Source organism: Ostrea edulis, chromosome 4 (genome assembly GCF_947568905.1).
Source record: "Ostrea edulis chromosome 4, xbOstEdul1.1, whole genome shotgun sequence".
NCBI lineage: Eukaryota > Metazoa > Mollusca > Bivalvia > Ostreida > Ostreidae > Ostrea > Ostrea edulis.
The window spans coordinates 47723828-47746775 of record NC_079167.1 but is presented as its reverse complement, the minus strand read 5'-3'; the positions used below and the strand labels follow the sequence as shown (position 1 = coordinate 47746775).

The following is a 22948-nucleotide window of genomic DNA, read 5'->3' as shown; positions in this document are numbered from 1 at the left end:
TCTACTGTTACCTGGCCCAGAAAATAGATGATTTCAGCAGGGGTCCCAAAATCTGGCATCCAAATAAGAAATATATAAGCAAATCAAAACTACGTTTAATTTGATCCGAAATTACTTTGTGTTGTATGACAGGAGCGTGAAGTTGGCATAAAATTGCCAAAAATGCCAAAATGAATGAAAAATTTCATAAATTCAGGGTGTTCTCCTTTCAGAAAACTTACAGCCCATGCGTCGAGCAAATTCATATTCAAATACATTTTTCTCCTTCTCTTAATACACAATATATATTAATTGCATTTTGCTCGACGGATGGGCACACCTTTTCCTAAGGAATAATCCGGATCAAATTTAACAGTTATCAAACTCTTTTTGAAAAATGGCGGGAAAAACTCTTACCGTAAAGTATCGAGTATTGTGCGCACTTGTGTACAATGCGCACCCCCCACTTTGAAAAAAAAATGTCTGGAAAAACCTTAGTCCTATGTATTGTGCGCATTAAAAAAATTGATAGACTGAGTGTGCAAATTTCAGAAATTAAGGTTAAATTCCGCAGGATGAATTCAAAAATTTGTATTCACGCATTATTTGTGTCCGTAACTACCGATACTTCTGAGTATACGCATATACACTGTACCTACCGATTTTTCCAAGTTGCCTTTCTTCATAAATTAATCCAAAATAATACAGCTTCAACAGGAGCGTATATTAAATAAACAACAAATTACGAAGAAAAATGAATTTATTTCTTTTCTTTCAGTCCTACTTAGCGGCCATTCACTGCCGTACTGTCATATAGGTACTAGTTTATATTAGCCGGGCCGACCACAAGTTTACCCGGTAAACAAATATGGCGGCGGCAACCAAGAAAATACGAAGTTTGTTTTCAAACACTTGTTTTCAAAATAATTTAGTATGTAAATGTTCAGTCTAGGTGCTTGTAATTGCTATACGTGCATTAGCATACAAATAACGCGATTAAAACCCGGCAGTATTTTGCATAGAGCAAACTGACAAGAGCTATGACAGCGAAAATCGTCACTGGTGACATGAACTAAAACCTGTAAAAAAAGGATTTTATATTTAGTCCCATGGATTGTGCGCACCCCCCACTTTCTGGGTAAGAAATTCTGGAAAAAACTGCGCACAATACTCGATACTTTACGGTATTCATGACGTAATAATGCTATAAAATTAGAAATAACTTTGATTTAAATTGAGATAGTGTACTTGGCATGTATTTAACTTATTCAAAACACAGATCAAGCTTGATTCAAGACACATTTAAATCACAGAAATTTTTTGGGCCTTTTTATGTACACAATTGTGCCTTGTTCTTATGAAAATGGCACTTATTCTCCAAATTTTATAATTTTTTGAGGCTACCACATCTGCTTTATAAAATAATTAATGACCTATTTCAAATGATCAGCGTTGGTCATCATTTGCCGTACTGCACGTATTGTTGTTATGCGTTCAATAAAAAAAAAGAAAGCATTATAATTCAATTCAAAGTAATAAAATACAATATTTCATCAGTTCAATTATTTTTTATCTTTAAATTTTTTGTAAATCGTTCTACCAGTTGGTGGAAACTGGGAGCACAAGTTATGTCTATATGTTACTACAAGGTGAAGGTCAGTTGGTGCGAATGTGTATTGAATTTGAAGATCAGAACAGAATGTATATGCTGTAGGCCGACATCAAAGAGGGCTTAGGCTTCGATAGAACCATTTTTCTGGCAGATTATCTAGGTCTCTGTCCAAATGCATTTTTTGAAAATGTACAAGGGTTTTTTTTATGGCAAAGTCCTTGCGCCGACAAAAAATATCCACGTCTTTTCCATGGATCTAAATACTTTTTACTGACAGCTAGTGCACCCTTAAATGGGACAAAATATCTTGATGCAGTGTTATTTACAGGCCGTTAATGTGATAATTGGCTCTTTTGTCCATTAAATCTGTTTATGAAATGGCTAAGAGCTGTTTTGAAACCTTCTCGCTCGAGGTCGCATGTGACATCACACATAATACCACGTAAATATTTAAGTAAATATGCATATATCAAGATTTGAAAACTATGCAAACTGTTTCATTTAAAACACATGTAAAGTAGTTTTAGGCATGAAATGAATTAATTTTGCTGAAAAAATTAAAAAGTTTAGAAACATGGGATATGTCCGAAAATAACATTTGAACATTTTTAACTTCTTCATAACTATCATTCCAATTCTTTTCCAATTTGGTATGAAGTGTCCATGGGACATTAAAGGGGGACATAAATATTATAAGTTTCAGGACCCCTGCACCCCTGGGGCCTTAGGGGCAGGGCAAAAACTGCTAAAAATTGACCAAATTTCAAAAATCTTCTCCATAACCGCACATCTGTAAGAACTACAATGTAGTGATGTAGATCGAGTAGGAGGGCCTATACAAAAAATAGGTTCTTACTCCATGGTGGGGCCAAACCTGGTATATAGTGTTTATATTGAAAACTATTTTTTTTTAGCTTACCCGAGCTGAAAGCTCATGTGAGCTTTTCTTATCACCTGTTGTCTGTCTGTCCATCCTTCCATCTGTTTGTAAACTTTTCACATTTTCGACTTCTTTGCCAGAACCACTGGGCCAATTTCAACCAAACTTTGTAAAAAGCATCCTTGGGTAAAGGGAATTGAAGTTTTTTTCTTCTTCAAATGAAGGGCAACGCCCTTTTCCAAGGGGAGATAATCACGAAAATGCAAAAATAGGGTGGGATCATTTAAAAATCCTCACAAGAACCACTGGGTCAGGAAAGGTTAAATTTGCATGAAAGCTTCCTGACACAGTGCAGATTCATGTTTTTTGTCCCCTACCGCAACACGGAAGGGGACATAGAAATACCGGTGTCTGTGCGTCCGTCTGTCCCACTTCACGTTGTGGACGCAACTCCTCAGAAACCGCTCAACGGATTTTGTTCATATTTTGTAGGATTGTTAGTTGCCATTTTGTTCATGATATGTCGGATTGTTAATCACCATGTGTAGTTGATCATATTATGCCGCCATTTTGATTCGACAATTTATACAGGAGTTATGGGACTTTGTGGAATTTGTACATGCTACACTTTAGGAACACTTTGTGGAAACCGCTCGATGGATTTTGTTCATATTTTGTGGGATTGTTAGTCACCATGTGTAGTTGATCATATTGTGCCACAATATTGATTCGACAAATTTTACAGGAGTTATGGGACTTTGTTGAATTTGTACATAGTACAGTATAGGATCACTTTGTGGATGCAACTCCTCTGAAACCGCTCACCGGATTTCATTCAAATTTTATAGGATTGTTAGTCACCATATGTAGTTGATCATATTGCGCCATCATTTTGATTCGACAAATTTTACAGGAGTTAACACTTTGTGGATGCAACTCCTCCAAAACCGCTCAACAGATTTTGTTCAAATGTTGTAGGATTGTTAGTCACCATATGTAGTTGGTCATATTGCGCCGTCATTTTGATTCGACAAATTTTACAGGAGTTATGGGACTTTTGTGTTTCAACTTTTTTTGCGGCGGTGGGAGACATGGCTACGTGTAGCAATCTTGTTCAAATGATAGCCCCCGGGGTTAGGGTGGGACCACAGTAGGGATCAAAGTTTTACATGCGAGTATATAGAGAAAATCTTTATAAATCTTTTTCTCTAGAACCATTGGTACAGAAGAGTGGAAATTTACATGAAAGCTTCCTGAAATAGTGCAGATTCAAGTTTGTTTAAATGATGGTCCCCCAGGAGTAGGGTGGGGCCACAATTGGGGATCAAAGTTTTACATGCGGATATATAGGGAAAATCCTTAAAATCTTCTCAAGAACCACTGGTCCAGAAAAGTTCAAATTTACATGAAAGCTCTCTGACATACTGCAGATTAAAGTTTGTTGAAATCATGGCCCCCGGAGGTAGAATGGGGCCACAATAAGGGATCAAAGTTTTACATTCTAATATATAGAGAAAATCTTTAAAAATCTTCTCAAGAACCATTAGACCAAAGAAGTTTACCTTTACATGAAAGCTTCCTGACATAGGGCATATTCAAATTTGTAAAAATCATGACCCCAGGGGTAGGTTGGGGCCACGATAGGGGTGATAGTTTTAAATGCGAATATATAGGGAACATTTTTAAATATGGGCCAAGGTGACTCATGTGAGCGATGTGACCCATGGGTCTCTTGATTTTTGGATGTTATCTTCTTACATCCACTACACAATTTGATTAAAATCAGACCCTTTGATCTGCTCTCGTAGATCACTACACAAGAATCTGAAGTAACCAATAGAGGATGACGTTTGCATGACCTTTTGTTTGGAATATTAATGAGAACTATCAGCCAATCAAATTGCGCCATACAGATAATGACGTCCCAGTTACATGTAATTTGTAAACAAGTCGCAGTAATTTCTCTCCAGCGAAGTTTACTTCACATTATAAAACTGTATGTGCTTGCATATGCATTTTCAAAACTTTTGCAATAATGCCTAATTTATCTGATTCGCACAAACAACAAAACATACATGTACGAGATGAAATACAACCAAATTTCATAAATTGTCAATTACGATTCATGTATGAATAATGATGTGTACAATTTGTCAAGATGGCTGATGAAGTGGCCGGCCGATGTTTGGAAAATCTTCCTTACCAATTATTGATGTCAATAAAGAAAGCACTTTTTTCACCGTCTTTTAGCTCTAAGGATTTTTTAATCGTTTGTACCGACCTGAAACATTTCTTGCACTACAACTGTATCGGTACTTTCAACGATGTCGAGGTTTAGAGCGTTACTAATCAACTGTTTTCTTTTGTCGGTCAATTCTAATTTTCTATCCAATAATTTTTTATTGCTTCCTGTGCATCGGACTTTTAACAGGCTGAAGAAAACAAAACCTGCAGAGATTGCAGATATTGTTTACATTGCACCAGATGAAACCTCGCGTAAGCGCTGAAAATCAGAATTAAATAATATTGCGCTATAGAGGAAGGGTACTTAAACAGAGTACGCTGGAGTACATGTACATTAGAGTACTTTAGAGTACGCTGGTAAAATTTCCAAATCTAATGCAATTTAAGTGTTTATTTGTATGTATACTGCTTAATTAAACATGATTGTATAATAATATTGCAATATTTGTCAAAAGTACTTGCTTTTTAGCGATATTTTGACCAGAAAACATTAAATTTATTGAAGATTTATTAGTATTTTGTTTGGAGAAAGTATTTGAGCGATGTGACATATTACATCAGTAATTAATTCCATCTATGATTGATAGTTACTCGGAATTCACGATCTTTGATTTTCTTGTGTTTTTCTCTCCTTTTGGTGTTTTTGGGGGGAGTATGTCCCCCCCCTTTTTTTTTAAAATCATCTATTTATTTTATGTTTTGTTTCTTTGTTGTCCTTTAAAGTTTTTGTAATTTGATTAGGTGAATCTGGAAAAGAAAGTAAAAAAAAATTTCGTTTTCAAAAATGCTTGAAAAAGTTAGGTGTCCGCGTGAAAATTCTCCATTCAAAGTGAGTGGGTCTAGATAGGAGAAAAACTCTACACAACCCTTGAATATAAAATCTTATATAATTATACCTAAATAATCTTAGAAATGTGATCTGTCTTTGGTGTGTACATATCTCATGCTTCGCTACCAGAGTCATCTACCATTAATGAACCAACGAAGCGATCATTGTAAGAATGTACGCCAAGCTGAATAACACGGGGCCTTATAGGAAAGTTAGGCCTTTCCAGAGTAGTACGCTCTTCAACATTGGAAATATCAGATGAATATCATATTTTGAAAATTCACCGATGTGTCAGATCGTTGGTCTCGGAGAGGGAGAGGGGTGTCCTTCGTTGAATGTGATTTACATAAGTAAAATAATCATAAATCTTCATAAAATGATAAATATGAGCCTAGTCAAAATTATCATAAGTATAACTAACACTGAAAACCTACACAATTTTATGCTGATCATATTGTAAACCAATCGCATCTTGTTGGCTTGCCGGAAAGGTCCGAGAATATGCGATTGGTATGACGTTGCATCGTTTCGTTCTGGAAATTTCCATATTAAAGGCTGATTCAAGATTAAAATCATGGATTGATTGATTGATTGATTGAATGTATTTTAACGTCCCTCTCGAGAATATTTCACTCATATGGAGACGTCTCCACTGCCGGTGAAGGGCTGCAAAATTTAGGCCTATGCTCGACGCTTATGGCCATTGAACAGGGAGGGATCTTTATCGTGCCACACCTGCTGTGACACGGGACCTCGGTTTTTGCGGTCTCATCCGAAGGCCTCTTACGACAAGCAAGGGGTACTGAGGACCTATTCTAGCCCGAATCCCTACGGGAATCATGGATTGATAAAACGAACAAGCATATTTCATTTATTCAACAATAATCAAAACTTATTTCTTCTGAAGATCAAAATCAAGCATCGATAAACAACGAATTATCTTCATATAGTATTATCATAAGTTGTCATTAAAAAATAAAAAATAAAACTGGTTTAGATCTGCCACTTTGCTTTCATTTTTGCTATTTCAGGGTAGTTTATCGAAAACGAAAGTAGGTTTTTAATTATTTTTGCGATATTTACTAATCAAGTAAGATTCTATTATATCTTACTGCAAACAGTAACTCTGTGGAGCAAGCGTTACGGAGTTTATGGGCAGAAATTGTATACACTGTAGATGTTTTGACAGGCGTACAGCCTCCGATCATGGGCGCAGTCATCTTTAACGTACTATCTAAATTGACACAAGGGTTTATGGAAAAACATCGCTGGAAGAATCTGACTGCGTTGTATGTGATTGGCTGATAACGAAAGGTCATGCGAACCATTGGGTTACAGATCCTTGTGTAGTGACTAGTGGTCTACGTTAGCTGATCATTGGGTTACAGATCCTTGTGTAGTGACTAGTGATCTAGGTTAGCGGATCATTGGGTTACAGATCCTTGTGTAGTGACTAGTGATCTGCGTTAGCGGATCATTGGGTTACAGATCCTTGTGTAGTGACTAGTGATCTACGTTAGCGGATCATTGGGTTACAGATCCTTGTAATTTATATTTTGGCAGTGGGCATAAATTTGTTGACACTAGTCACTTTACACAGGCACATTATGCACTAGGGTGGTTTAAAATAAAATAAATAAGTGTGACGAAGGGGGTCAAATTTCAAGGTGGTCAGATTGATGAAAAATTGTTATAGAAATGTTAGTGCTATATTATATTTTTCTAATCTAGATGGTCAATATAATAACTAAAGACGTTTTTTTTTTGTAAAATCAACTTTTAATAACAACATAATTGAAAAAAAAATTACAAGTACATGCAAAATTTTCAAGAAGTTCATTTTTTTTCTTAAAAGGATGCAATGGATATAAACATTTTAATTACATATTAGGATATCTGTTAAACATTTTGGTATCCAACTTTGCATATATATTCAACTGTTTAGTTAAAAAAATTACAAAAAACCTAAAGTTTTGGACAGATTTTTAGGTTTCAGTTGTAATTTTTTTAAATTTATATCCAAAATCTTAAAATATTTGAGTAAAAAGTCTGATTATCATTTTTGTATATCTGGTTTACAATTGAGGAACAAAAGTAAGTTGATAAGTGGAACGATTATTTTTTATATATTTATATCAATTTGAAAACAACCTCTATGTTTTGTCACACTCCTGACATGTTTTTGTAATTATATATATAACAATAAACAACAATATAAGAATTTTTTAGCTGTCATTTTTTTTAAATGTTAAGACTTGCTATATTTCTTTGAAACAGTTGATATTTGTGTGAAATGTTGTCATGTAATAAATTACAGTCTCATTTTAATGAAATTTTGGTCCAATACTGGTTAAATAAATATCAGTATTATTAAAAGAAACACCAATTTTATCTCAAATCACATTTTTCTCAGAGTAAATTATATACAATTTATTTGTTGTAAAAGTCAGATGAATAGAAATTACATGTAATCAAGTTTATGCTTTTTGAAAATTTGTCTTTTTCTAATAAAAGTTGTCACACTCCTGACCTGATTATGAAAAACTTTATTGTCTAATTAGATAATCTGGAATATTTGAATTTCTTAAAGAATGATGTTTTTCTTTTGATTTTTATAAAATCATATAGTGTATATGTATAATATTATTTTCAACCATAAACAGAGTTTATATTTTAAAAAAAAACCCCAATTCTTTATAAAAAGAAAACTACCCGAACATGAGACTATGTAAAGCATAATTAGAAAAAAATAAGGGAACTCTAAAGATAGTATTTTTATCAGTGCTACAACTGCTCTTTTTGAGTAAAAAATGCTATAGTATGTTCCCATGTATCTTATATCCATCTGGCACACTCCTGACACTTTCAAGACAATGAACAATCGTAAAGTCACACAATAAAAACTCAACAAACATATATGTATAATTTATCGTAATTTCCAAAGTGGAAATGGTCATTGTGCTTCTTAATTTTAGCATTGGAAAGCTTCAATAAACAATTCTCTCATTCTTGAATACAATGTACGTCAAAGGTTTATTTACCTTTCTTAGCTGATAACCCGACTTTGTTTAACTCAAGTTTCGAATAATGAATTCTGAACTCTCATTGGAAAATCCACACCATGCAAAGTACATTTTCATCATAGAAATAAAAGTACATGCCTTCATGGGATTTATTCACCTTATTTTCCTTACAGTCTTCTCGCTTGTGTGATAGAAATTAGCTTTTGAAATGTTCTTCTCGAAAGGAATGCAATGGAAGGATAAATTAGGTTACCAGAATCATCCAGTTAATACAAATAAAATTATGCGTACATGTATATAAGTATGCCAAAACCCACGTAAAGCCATTCTAATTCTCATTGCGCACAACAGGGGGTAATTATCAAAATGATATGAGGGAAAATGACATCGCACCAGTGATTGGTTTCCATTTCACCTTCACAATGGAGCTGTCGTGATCATGAATTAATGCTCAAAGGGTAACTTGTTAATGCAGTAGTAGACCAGGGTTTGCATTGGAGGTGTGCTCAAAATTTAAAGACCCTCATACTATAATACTTGTACTCAAATCACGAATTCAAAAGATTTCAGAAATTGTTCATTTTAACTATTGATGGTTGAAAAGATGTGTTCACTGTTTAATTTCATGACTTCTATAAAACACATTTCAAGATATTACAATGCATTGAATGCAGGATTTGGGAGTAAAAGAGTCAAATTGTCTGTTTCCACACAATATCATTCTCATGCTTCTATGATGATAACTATAATTATGCAGAGTTCAAGGGTAGTCCTTTTATCAAAATTGTAATTTTGATGATCCCAGAGGTAGAGGTTTTGGTATCGGGTGGGACCAAAATGGTCAGTTGTTAAATGTGTAAACAATAGAGCATTTTTAACTTCTTGATAACTACCATTTCAAATTTGGTATGAAGCATCTTTGGGACAAGAGGGACATAAATTGTAAATTTCAGGACTCCTGCACTCTTGGGGCAGGGCAAAAACTGCCTAAAATTGAATTTTAAAAAAATCCTCTCAAGATCCGCAGACGTGTAAGAAAAACTAAATGCATAGTGATGTAGAGCAGGAAGGCCTCTACCAAAATTGTAAATTTCATGATCCCCGGGGTAGGGATTCTGACCCCAGGGCGGGGCCAAACGTACTATATAGTGCTTATGTGTAAAAACACTTAAATAACATCTCCTTTAGTGCTATTGATACTAAATTTAAAATAAATGGATATTTAGTATGAGTAGTTAGTCCTTTACTAAAAGTGTAAATATATATAGGGGTTGTGGTATCGGGGTGGGACCAAAATGGCCAGTTATTAAATGAGTAAACAATAACAATAATTTTTTTGAACTTCTTGATAACTATCATTCCAATTCTTTTCAAACTTGATAAGAATCATCGTCGGAACAAGGGGGACATAAATTGTAATTTTCGGGATCCTGCACCCCTGGGGCCTTAGGGGTGACTCTGAGGCAAAAACTGCCCAAAATTGACCAATTTTCAAAAATCTTTTTTTTTACAGCCGCACAGGTTTAAGAAAAACTAAATGCATAGTGATGTAGAGCAGGAAGACCTTTACCAAAATGTAAATTTCATAATCCCCGGGGTAGAGGTTATGACCCCAGGGCGGGATCAAACGTACTATGTAGTGTTTATGTGTGAAATACTTAAATAACATCTTTAGTGTTATTGAAACTAAATGGATAATTTTAAAAAAGCAGGTAATCTTTTTTCCAAAATTGTAAATTTGATGATCCCCGGGGTAGGGGTTCTGACCCCAGGGTGGGACCAAACTTAGTATATAGTACATGTATTTATGTGTAAGTTTGCTTATACTGGATAAAATCTAAATGCTTACTTAGGAATAACAGAAAAGGATGTACAAAAAATGGTGAATTTCGCAACCCATAGAATATAGAATGGGTCCAAATTAGTCATATCTTTTAATGTTTTAATGTGAATACGCCTATTATATTATGTAAAGCCTTTCATCAATGTATGCACTTTTGAGGACATTAAAGTTTTAAGAACGATATCTTGTTTTATACTGTTGCCGAACGTTAGAATTTAGCTTATATATTCAGAACAAGAACTTTTTTTCTAGATTTCATAGCCCTTGGGAGTAGTGATACTTTTTCACTGGTACTCAGGTGACCGATAAGGCCTGTGGGCTTCTTGTTTTTATGTGCTTGCAGATATTCATTTGATATTTGGTACATTGCGTTACCATAACAAGTTGCAGATCAAGTTCAAATTTCGTCTCGGTCCGTTGATTTTTCACTTAAGTTATGGCCCTTGGACTTAGAAAAATAACATGAATTATCAGTTTTTTGTTGTTGTGCTTGCAGATATTCATTTGAGGTTCGGTACATTGCTTTGTCATAACAAGTTACAGATCAAGTTCGAATTTCGATTTTTCATTAAGTTATGGCCCTTGGACTTCGAAAAATAGCATTACACCAGTTTCGAGATAAGAGCTCTCCTGTGTAGGAGGTACATTTAGTAGAACTTTGAGTGCCTAAGTGGGACTGAGTGACCCTATATTGCCAGTTAAACGAGTCCATTCTCTCAGTTCAGATTAGTATTTTTTTCGAGCTCGGTCCATTCCGGCAAGGTTTATCAATATACCATATTAATTTATTTTAAATATTTTTATATATTCTAACAGTCCTTGTGATACAGATATGCGGAAACTTTACGGAATGAAAATATATATACATGTAGTATTAGTGGAGATATTGCATTTTTTGTTCAGTCACTACCTCTATTCCGGCCCCATTCCGGTTTTTACACCTTACCAGTACACCGTAGACAATTACATACATGTACATTCTTTACAGTTAGTTTTCAATTTTCTTATAACATTTGAGCAAGTAAATACACACTTGTATGTTTATACATCTATGAATGAGCTGTACTTCATAAAGAAACAGAATACTGGAAGTAAAGATTTTTATCTGCTGTCGACAGTTACTTAGATGTAGTATAATAGTGTCGGAAACGGTTGTGTGAGCTCAGACCAAACAGAAGGTTGTTAAAAAGTTTTTCATCCCAAGTTTTGAATTTTACACGTTTGTGCTTCGTGACACATTAATTCAAATATAGTTCATTAGATTTTTTATGTACAAAATGTTTGCACTTTAGACACTTTTAACTGCTATTGCAGAATGTTGTAGCATTGTTAGTAAAACCGTACTCTGAAAGTTTCCACATCAGCTATCTGGCTTTGTAGTCGTATCTTTGGACTGTTGGCGGTGTGCCATACCGTCGAGGTGAGGGCGTTGTGGACATATTGCCGACTGAAAGTGGAGTCGTGGAACGTAAATGCACCCTCACAACTTCACGTGGAGATCGTGGTTCAACATTACGTGGTGTATCATACTCTTTGTATTCCCAGTATCCTCTCTTCTTTGGTGGGTGGGGGATTGGGGTGTAGTACTGTGGGGTGCGCTCCCAATACCGAGGAGAAAGGGGACTTTCTATCGGTGGGAGACTAGGAGATGGAGGGGGAGGGGTCACTCGAGTCTTGGTAGTCTTGTAAATGTTATTACGGATGTCTGGTATAAGTAAACACCCGGCTGTTGCAAAGAGTCCTGCTGCTATCGTGATTAATCCTAGTGAGTATGATGAGTAGAAGTCTGCCGGTAATAGTACTGCATAAACTATCATACCAATCACTGCAAGTAAGGCTAAAAACAGAAAGTATACCATGTATAAGTATCTGTAGACAACAATTACTCGATCATGAACATTTAGCCATAGAAGTATAGGTACTTCTTATTCTACAAGTGGGAAAATATTGATATATGTTAACTTTATGAGATCACCAGTAACGAAGATCCCTCGAATATATATCACTAAATTTCATTACAGTACAGCAAAATCTACAGGCGCTGCAGTAATCATTTCTTTCATATTATGGCAATCAAAAACTTCGAAAGACTGATACCTGCAGTAAAGCACATGCATATCATGGTTATAGCAAAACATTTGGATCTGGCAGCTTCGGCGGCGACGTAAATACTGTACATTACGGTAATTGGCCCCGCGGATACCAACACTACGATCATTAATCCAAGGGTGGCGTCCCGGCCATCTATAAAACGGCACAAAACAATTTGATAGAAACATAATTCCAAGGAATCCCTAATACATACATGCATATATATATGACAATATAGACAGTCGCCTTCATCATCTTCGTGAACATCGGCACAGAAATAGCAATTAACTCTTAAAAGAACATAACTGCCCTAAGTGAAGATATATTTAATATAAAGCACAGAAAATTTTACTTTATTTGGATACCCACTTCCGCCCCTACCCGGGGTTGAACTCACGACCTGCGGACTTGCCTAGATGGTCGAGCGGTCTAGCGCGCTGGTTACATGCTGCTAGGAGATTTGGTTCCGCAGGTCGTGAGTTCAACCCCGGGTAGAGGCAGAAGTGGGTATCCAAATAAAGTGAAATTTTCTGTGCTTTATATATATATATATATATATATATATATCCAAATAATCACAGTGTCCGGTATAAAATATTAAAAGAAATAGAATAAACAGTACACAAAGTTAAAAATTTAACGCAAGCGCTTTCATTTTATAATCCTCAGGCGTTACATTTTAAAATAGTTTTTAAATTTTAAAATGTAACGCCTGAGGATTATAAAATGAAAGCGCTTGCGTTAAATTTTTAACTTTGTGTACTGTTTATTCTGAGTCAACTGAGCCGCGCAATGATTCACTTAGCAACAGCGACAAAGCGTCTACATGTACTGTGAAGGTCGCCATCTTAACTGGTTGTCAATTTGTCTTAGTTCAACAGAGCCTAGCTTATTTATTAAATTATTGTATCGAAGGTGAAGTTTGTCATGACAGAAAATATATGTAGACTATGCATGCAATACGTATTTCGCTGCCCTTTAGAAGTCGCTCATCTCTGACAGATTGAGAAAATACGGGAAATTGCATTGTTTAGGCCTAGATTTACCCAAAGTAAGTCTTCAAATATCAGAAAATGCAATAATTTGCGGCTTTTAACTCTGTGAAAATTTCTACTACATGAAAACTTACCCTTGCATGCAACGTTGTCACTAATAGTAAAACCACGGGCACTGGAAGTTAATGTAAATATATAGTATGTGCATGTATAAAAAAGGAAGGGTAGGACACTCTTTTTGAGGCAAATTCGGGTTTGGATTATTGTGGACGTTCCTCAAACGGCCTGACGCGATGAATCGTTCACATATGCCTTACTTTCAATATCTGTAGGGTTTCGTTTCGTTCCAATGCCGTTCATTCGAAGAAAAAGATGTTTTTACACCTCCAAGTGTCTAAGAATTTCGCTAGACTGTCTTACTTCCGGTTTAATCGCACTGAATTGAAAAGTAAGTTCTGAAAACTGTGCTTCGATGTAAATTTAGAGAGAGAGAACACAAAAGTTCCGGCTTCTGGTTGTCAAGGGGGTGTGTCCCCATACCAAACCAGGTTATACAAAAATAACCTGCGTTCCTCAATTGGAAGTTGACCAATCAGAGACAAGGATACAATAAGAATTAAATTATATATATATATATTTCAAATGCAATGTGTATCTTGTATGATCCTATTAAATGTACGTTGACTGTATCCCAATTCTATTCTCAAGGACTGTGTAGCGTGCGACAGCGTGACGAGAATTCCATCGCCATCGAAAGCAAGTTTTTTGACTTGCCTAGATGGTCGAGCGGTCTAGCACGATTGTTACATGCTGCTAGGATATTTGGTTCCACAGGTCGTGAGTTCAACCCCGGGTAGGGGCGGAAGTGGGTATCCAAATAAAATGAAATTTTTTTGTGCTTTATATTAAATATTTCTTCACTTAAGGCATTTATGTTCATTTAAGAGTTAATTGCTATTTCTGAGATATATATATATATATATATATATATATAATATTGAATATAAAACACACACACGAACAATTATATATATCCTCTCTCTCTCTCTCTCTCTCTCTCTCTCTCTATATATATATATATATATATATATCCAAATGTGAAAATTTGCCTCAGGGTCAGTGTGACGTCATTATATTGTTATAGTCATAACAACATAATTATGTAAAACGTCTGAAGATTTTTTAAAAATGAAAGCGCTTACGTTTTACAACGTGTTGTCATATTTTATTTAATATTTTACCGATATATATATATAATGTCAAAAAATGAATGAAGAAATCGGCACAGTTGTTAAATAATTTAAAAGAATTAAATCCAAAATGATCACATAATAATCAACGATCAGTTCCTGCTAGTACTTTCGCCTTACGGCTCTTCAGACAGTAATTCCAAAGACAACGGGAAAATTTCTTTTGTCGTTACACATAATCCCAGTAACAGAAATATACTTTATGATGCTAAACGTTTCTTTCCTATTTTGGAACAATCTGACAATATGAAGAAAATTATACAACCCATAGATATTATCAACAGCGGACGACAGACCCCCGATCTAAAAAAGATGTTAACCAAAGCCCGTTTTACAACCTGGGAGGATATTCCATCTGTTCAGAAATACGGCGACCTGTACCTTTATCAAGGAATACGGGACCTGTACCTTTATCAAGGAATACTGGACCTGTACCTTTATCAAAGAAGGAAACAAAATCCAGCTTAAATCGGTAATGGAAATCCACGCCAATTTTTCAATGAACTGCAAATCAGAAAATTTAATTTACTGTGCCATTTGCCCGACTTGCAAAGAATTTTACATTGGTCAGACTAGTAAATTAAATGCGCGGGTTCGTGTCCACATTTGACAAGCAACAAATCAAAGATCAAAGTGTCCGTAATTCGCCATGCTGTGAACATTTTTCCGAATGCGGAAATGGAAAATTCATTTTATTCCCTTTTTATAAAATTCCGAATAACAATGAAAATCTTCGTTTAGCAAACCGATTAAATTTTACCCTGGATAAAGTCGAAAACAAAGAACGGGTTCACTAATCAGTATAAATAAATAAATAAATATATATATATATATATATATATATATATATATATACAAAGCACTAAAATGACCAACGACACGAACAACCAGATTGTCAAATTTTCGGGACGACCCGTCCCTTCTTCAGGACAAACGAAAAGAATTACATAATGTGGTCAATATTAACAGAGAATAAAAACAAAAACTACATATAACTTGTAATCCTAATTGTTCGCGAACAATTAGAGGGATTTCCACCTACGATGATTTAAAAAGAGATATTTAAGAATATTTAAGATGATGTTAGAAACTCAAAACTACCTTGAAAATAAAAATAATAGTTTTCACGATGACTTTGACCTTGACCTCATTTTAAAGGTCAAAGGTCATCGGTCTTTATGCAAATGATCCCATGTCTCTATCTATATTAATATAAAAGCTATAAGCTTAAAAAATGTTAATCAAGACATTCAGGGGCAACAACTTTGTTTAGCGGTTTTCGGTTCCTTTCGGTTAGCTTCTCAATGCTGAAAATACTATGAAAGACCTTGAAAATGAAAAAAAACATATTGATGATGATAATAATTTTGATGATGACCTTGACCTTTAACCTTGACCTCATTTTGAAGGTCAAAGGTCATCGGTCTCAATGCAAGTGGTCCCATGTCTCTATCTATATTAATATAAAAGTTATAGGCTTAGATAATGATATTGGAAACTTTCAGGGGCAATAACTATGCGTAAGGGGTTTCGTATCCCTTTGATTATTTTTTCTTTGCAAGAGGGTTTTACTGTGAATTCATTAGCGAAGGTTTCATGTCTCTACGACTTTCCGTTAAGTAGGAGTAGCGATAACAAGGTTTTCAACGCGAGTCTCCGAAATTCACAGAAGGGTCAAAGTTCAAAGTTATAATGCATACTATCAAAACCAATCAAGAAGTCAATACTTACCCATATAAAATTTCAACGCTATCTTAAGCAGGAAAGAGAGTATAAAAAGTGCTATTTTTTCCTCTTTTCTGATTACCTTGACCTCATTTTCAAGGTCAAAAGTCAAGTATCCTATTCCAGTTGGTCCCATGTCTCTACGACAAACCGTTCTGAAGTTCGACATGTTTTACGAATAAATCGCAAAACATAAAGAGGCATTAACTCCCTATAGGGGACACCGAATCCCTTCATTTCAAATTCTTCGCTTCTACGAATTACCCTCTATGCTTTAGAAAAGGTTTCATCTTCCTATCATTTACGGTTAAAAAGTAGAAGCGATAACAATGATTTCTGCGAAAGGTCCAATAACTCCGTAAGGGGTCAAAGTTCAATTACGTTGGGTGAACTGTATTTGTTTCTCAAGAAGTACTATATGATGGACTATAAAGTTTTTCGATAAGTCTTAACTAAATACATCTAGCACTACAACTACACTAATCTACAAACGTATTTACAACGCAGACTACATGGTCTTTAGGCTTGCTAATCAATGTTAAAAGTGGAGCGAATTTGGACATGCCTTATTCGTCCAAAGAGCTGATCCAAAATGTACGAAGTGATAAAAATAGACTTAATTAATCTCGAGTGGAACGAGTTAACCCAATTACGTTGACAAATAGTAAAGCTAACTCGTACCCAGAGAGATTCTATTTTAACTATGGATTAAGAATAAATAATTTATAAAAGATAATAATAAGTCAAAAATATCAACACACAAAACCAAAAAAAAAAAAAAAAAAAAAAAAAAAAAAAATAAAAATAAACTATGTAAATGAATGAACACTATAAAATGAAATAAGAAATGAACAAAATTTGAGAGAAAGATAATGTAAATAACAAGTTTGAATAAGTAAACAAAGTGGACCAACTCCAAACAAAAACAAAGAATAAGCAGCCTAGGAAATTGAATCAACATCAGACATTTTTTACCTATACCAAGTAGGGTTCTTCAGTGGAATATATATATATATATATATATATATATAGTTTGTAAAAAAGAATTCAGTATTTGATACAGTAAATACATCCAATAATAAAAGTCAAGAAACACAAAACTCGAATAACATTTCACTGTTAGTGCTTTCGGCTTTAATGCCTCTTCAGACAGTTATAAAATGACAGTTTTATAAATTTTATAACTGTCTGAAGAGGCATTAAAGCCGAAAGCGCTAACAGTGAAATGTTATTCGAGTTTTGTGTTTCTTGACTTTTAATATTGGATATATATATATATATATGTATAAAACAATAGCGCTTTGGATAAATATTTCACTTTTTACCTATACCAAGTAGGGTTCTTCAGTGGAATTTGAAAAACAAGATCTTCAATTGAATTCTCTCTCTCTCTCTCTCTCTCTCTCTCTCTCTCTCTCTCTCTCTATATATATATATATACATACATACATACATACATATATCCAACAGTAAGTATAGAAAAATCTACACAAGTTGTATAATATTAGAAGATCACAAAGGCAATTGAATATACTCGACTGAATTGTTGACTTCTTCAGGAATATAATGAATATTGCTTTGTAACAAATGTATGCAATGATTGTAAAATCTCCTTTTTATTTGATATAAAGCACAGGAAATTTACATCATCGTATATGGATCCCTACCCGGGGTTGAACTCACGACCTGCGGAACAAAATCTCCAAGCAGCATGCGACCAGCGCGTTAGACCATCGTCATTGAACAAAGTTTTTTTTTCAATATTAGTCCAATATCCATAATTTTTTTCCTTCACTTAATTTATATCAAATTATACTCTGCTAAGATGCATTCTACTCTCCTAATTTCGCATTTCACCACAGGGGATAAGCCCGTTTGGGCCCGAACTCTGATACCATAAAGTTAGAAAGGGGTCTAACTCTGAACCAGATAAAAAAAACTACCCACTCGCTTCAAATGCCTAAAAAAATCAGAAACTAGATGTGGTATGCGTAATTTGCCGGTCTCCTTGCATACATTAATGTTTTAACTACTTGCATGCCAACTTTCAAGCCACAGGTTCAAAAAATAACAGAGATATACGTCATCGTTATCTCGATTTCACCTGTTTATTATACCCCCCGCAAACGAAGTTTGGTGGGGTGTACTGGAATCACTTTGTCCGTCTGTCCGTCCGTCTGTCTGTCCGTCCGTCTGTCCGTCCGTCTGACCGTAGACGCAATTTGTCCGAAGTTTATTTCTAATACCGCTAGACATATTTCATTCAAACTTATTGCACATCTTCTATATATTATGTAGTTGTGCATCTCCTATTTTCATTGAAATATTTTAACAGTTATAGAAGTTACGCACATTTTCTTTTCATTTTGGGGGTTGCGCACTTTGTCCAGAGTTTAATTCTAATACCGTTGAACAGATTTGATTCAAACTTTATTCTCATCTTATATATATATATATAATGTAGTTGTGCATCTTCTATTTTCATTGAAATATTTTAACAGTTATGGAAGTTACGGACATTTTCTGGTTTGGCATCCACATACTGTATCTGCAATCTTGTGACTTCTCGGTAAAACATAAAGTGGCTCATGTGTGTTGAATACTTATTTGTCAGATAGTATTTATAATCTCAACTATCCCTGGCAATGGGATTCATAGTAAACTGCCTTTATTGCAGCTACTTAGAGTTGTTATACCAGTGGAAAAGATTACAATAATACCAATACTTGAGCTAATGTCATTTATTTACTGACAAAATCAATGACAAAGTAAAGTTGGCATAACATAATGATCTTTAACAAAGTGAATATAAACTAAAGACTAGAAGAGTTGACCAGGGATTTGCAATCATACAGCCTAAAATGTGCCAAATAGTATTCATTGTTTATATTAAGCATATTTTTAATATTTCATGTACTGCTGTACTGTAGAATATACACTTCTGCATTCACATTGATTGCCCTGTATATAATGTGAAAATATCCAATGTGCTTGCATTAAATATTTCCCATCATCTTATATGCCCCGCGGGGGGTATTAGTCCCATTAGGACAGTTCTAGTTTTTACTAGGACAATTGCCGGTCCAGATCACCGGGTGGTTTTTCACCTATGACAGCAGTGAAATTCAGACTAGTGTGGTAGATTTTGAACAGACCTATCAATTAAAATTTCACATCAAATATACGCTACTTACTTCCTCATTCTTGAATAATGTTCTTCGTGTAGACGTTACACGGCTCATTTTTTCCTCAGCAGCATCAACTGTTGACAAGATCTGCCATTTCAATGAACGCACTAAATACTCGATATACTTAAAATCTCAAATACATGTACCTTAAAATTTATCAAAACATTACTCTTGTGATGTTGCACCTAGAGAAGGAAATTGAACTTTATTTTTTGGCTTTCTTAATTTTTTGTTTTTGTTTATTTTATTTCATTTTGATTATTTTTACCCATTTTCCCCTTCTTTAAAGTTTTAGGTATTTCGGGTCTTTAGTGCGTTTCTCAAAATGGCAGTTTAGAGTCAGGAGTTGATGTTTTGTAAAATAAGCGACTCAGATACGACGAATATAGAGAAGTTTTTTAAAGTATGAGGAAGTAAGTAGCGTACATTTGATGTGAAATTTTAATTGATAGGTCTGAAATCTACCATACTAGTCTGAATTTCGCTGCTGTCATAGGTGAAAAACCACCCGGTGACCTGGAACGGTAAATGTCCTAGTTCGGGCCCAAACGGGCTTAGCCCCAGTGCATTTGACGTGTGCCATCACCACAACGCTTACAGATATAATTATTTTGAAAATATATATATGAAAAAACTACGAACAATTCTGCATTATATGATATCATATCCATAAAAAAAATGAGCTACAAATAACGTTGTATCGTCGACTTACCAGATTCGATGACCTTAGTGATAGACCGCGATATTCTCATTAATAACTTGGATTAAATAAATAAATTACACACCTACCTTTCAAGTAATTAAATTCCTTTACTTTCATCCAGAAATTCCAAATTCATTGGTACGTTAATTGAATATATTTTCGTAACAAGAAACATTTCACTTTGTGGTCCTAAAACGGTGACGTCACCTATTTCGGTGACCAAAAGTTTGTAACTGTTAAAACGCATATATACAGGAGGAATGTGCAACTAAACGTCAATGAATGAAATAACATAGTGTAGAATTCTAGATTTTTGGTATACTTTATATTAATTTTAAGGTTTGTTGAAAAAGTAATAAGTAAATGGGCTTATTTTTGGGGTACTCGTGTTGATTTTTTGTATACTCTCCTTCTAGTAGTTCATTTTTGGGGAAAAATTTGTTTGCAAAGAATACGGCGAAATTGATGACGCAATCTACACCCGGAAACGACAACGCACACACGTAAACAAAAGATCACCGATTCTGGTCAGTCACCGAAATAGGGCAGTCGACGATAATAAGTTTATATTTTCAAAAAGGCATTTTTCAATTAAATATATATAGTGAAAAAATGAAATGATGTCCTTATTTCTCGAAAAAAAATATCAAACTTAAGTTTGAGTTTCTCTTTTATTTGAGATTGGTGTAACAAAAAATGGCATGTGCCAACGGATATGCATGCACGTGTATCGTTGTTTGAAGGTTTGCTTCTTTGAAGAAACATAACGTTTTTATCTTTCATCAAAATATTTTTTACGTTGTAGATATATATTGGCACTCCTTATAATTTTCTATGGTCAAAATTACTGTCCAGCACGTGCATGCATGTGTGCTGAATTCTGATTGGATGATTTTAAAATTACCATATATCTCATTTATAAGTAGTGCAAACATTTTGAAATTCGTGCTCCAGGTATATGATACAAATGCCTGTTGAATGAGATCAACAAAACTGCTAAGTCATACTAACGTGAAAATAATTTTTTTTGCTGAAGGTTGCTTACTGAAATGTCAAATCAAATTTGCGTACGCATGAATGCGCATGCATCGTAATTTTAAACTTCTTTCATCAGGTATTTAGGTATGACATTTTGTTATTTCAATTAAATGTTTTGAAATATATTTGGCAGATCTATATATTTGGCAGACATATTTCATGTCTCTCATTCACACGAGATTTACAAGTAAAGGTTAATCAAACATTAGCTAATTAAAATTGAACGTACGTGTACATATGCGTAGTATTCCCGCTACAAATAGAACTAGTTTACGGTTTGTTCTTAAATTCGTAAACGTAATTTTTACTTAAAGATAAAAAACTTTACCGCCTTTAATGATTAAGATAAGCATTTTACAGGTATAGGATCGACCTTTGCTTCAATTAGATGAACCGATAAATGTGACACGTCTGTGGAATATGATGTACTAAAACGATAGAATTTATCAAAGTTCAACTATGTGTGAAGTTTAAATATAGATAATTGGCTTGTAAATATCTTTTAAGTATATTTTTGATGTGTATATGTTGGAAGATAGATACTTAAAATAAAAGAAGAAGGTGATGAAGGTTAAAAAACTATAGGAGTATAAGTACATTGTAGATATACTGTTTCGTCAATAAACACTCCATTTGAATAGTTTGCAGTCCTTGAATTTCATAATACACTAAGCAAAACACAAGGTATGAAGATAAAGATTTGGATTTTTAGATAATGTCTACTGGATTATCGACATGATTTATTACACTTTCAGGCATTTATTGGTTACTGTAGAATTATTCATTACATATTATTATTCAAAATAGAAATAAGTATACTGACTGTTTTGATAGGCGGAGTTTATATCAGATGTTGAACAACTTCCCGAAGAACAGTCAATCATTTTGAACAGTCCCACTGTAACGTCCTTATTGTCTTGTACGGTTTGTAACACCATCCATCCTACTGTCCCGAACCCTGATAAAAACAATGCTAGTCCTAAATAGTGGAGAAGTAAACCAAGCTTCGCCCACTTTGAAGCTGTCCCACAGTATGCCATTTTAGAGCCGTGACGTTTTTACTTTTCGTGAGAGGAAACCGTTATTCAGAAGAATTTGTTACATTTTGTTCCTACAGGAGGTTTTTCTCCACTCAAATTTTACGTATGTTTTTTCCTTGTTCCTCGTTAACATTTCCACATTTTCAGTTGTGGTCATACTGAAGACTATATAGTTAAAAAATCCCGTCTCCGATGATGTCAGATCTTGCCATAAATACACTCTATCATTAAGATGTTTGTTGGCATGATTCTCTTTTAAGGTATACGAGTATGCTTAGCAATGATAAATGCAGCCAAGTACACGTATTTAATTTTAATGTCGAGTGCAATATCAAACACTCTTTGATTCTTTTGTAATCGATGAATGACGATGTATATTGAAATCATCTGTTGAGATCGTTTTGAATGATTGTGTTCGGTTATCCTTTGTGGACGTTCTTTAGGGAAACAACAAATATTTATCAAAGGAACGCATACAGTTTGAATAGGCAATGAATTTTTTCATTGG

General features: G+C 34.5%; 2 protein-coding genes across 2 annotated transcripts in view; one reads left to right on the top strand and one right to left on the bottom strand.

The window, feature by feature from the left end:
* The window catches only part of LOC125671031 (AP-1 complex-associated regulatory protein-like), an 87364-nt gene that overhangs the window by 25271 nt on the left and 39145 nt on the right, over positions 1-22948 (top strand). The gene's annotated exons all lie outside the window — the stretch shown is intronic.
* Positions 941-22754, bottom strand: LOC125671028 (uncharacterized). The gene is made up of 3 exons (XM_056162796.1): positions 22224-22754; positions 12508-12654; positions 941-12247 (listed from the first exon to the last, which is right to left on the bottom strand). Exons 1-3 carry the CDS (start codon positions 22438-22440, stop codon positions 11775-11777), a joined length of 837 nt encoding a protein of 278 aa, XP_056018771.1. The 5' UTR covers positions 22441-22754; the 3' UTR covers positions 941-11774.

Bases quoted from the DNA above. Each gene is read 5' to 3' on its own strand.
- LOC125671028 (XM_056162796.1), bottom strand. From the start codon at position 22,440: ATGGCATACTGTGGGACAGCTTCAAAGTGGGCGAAGCTTGGTTTACTT. The intron at 12,655-22,223 runs GTCAGTATACTT...GCCGTTTTATAG, and splicing joins AAACTCCGCCTATCAAAACA to ATGGCCGGGACGCCACCCTT. The intron at 12,248-12,507 runs GTATCAGTCTTT...TTCTGTTTTTAG, and splicing joins ATGCATGTGCTTTACTGCAG to CCTTACTTGCAGTGATTGGT.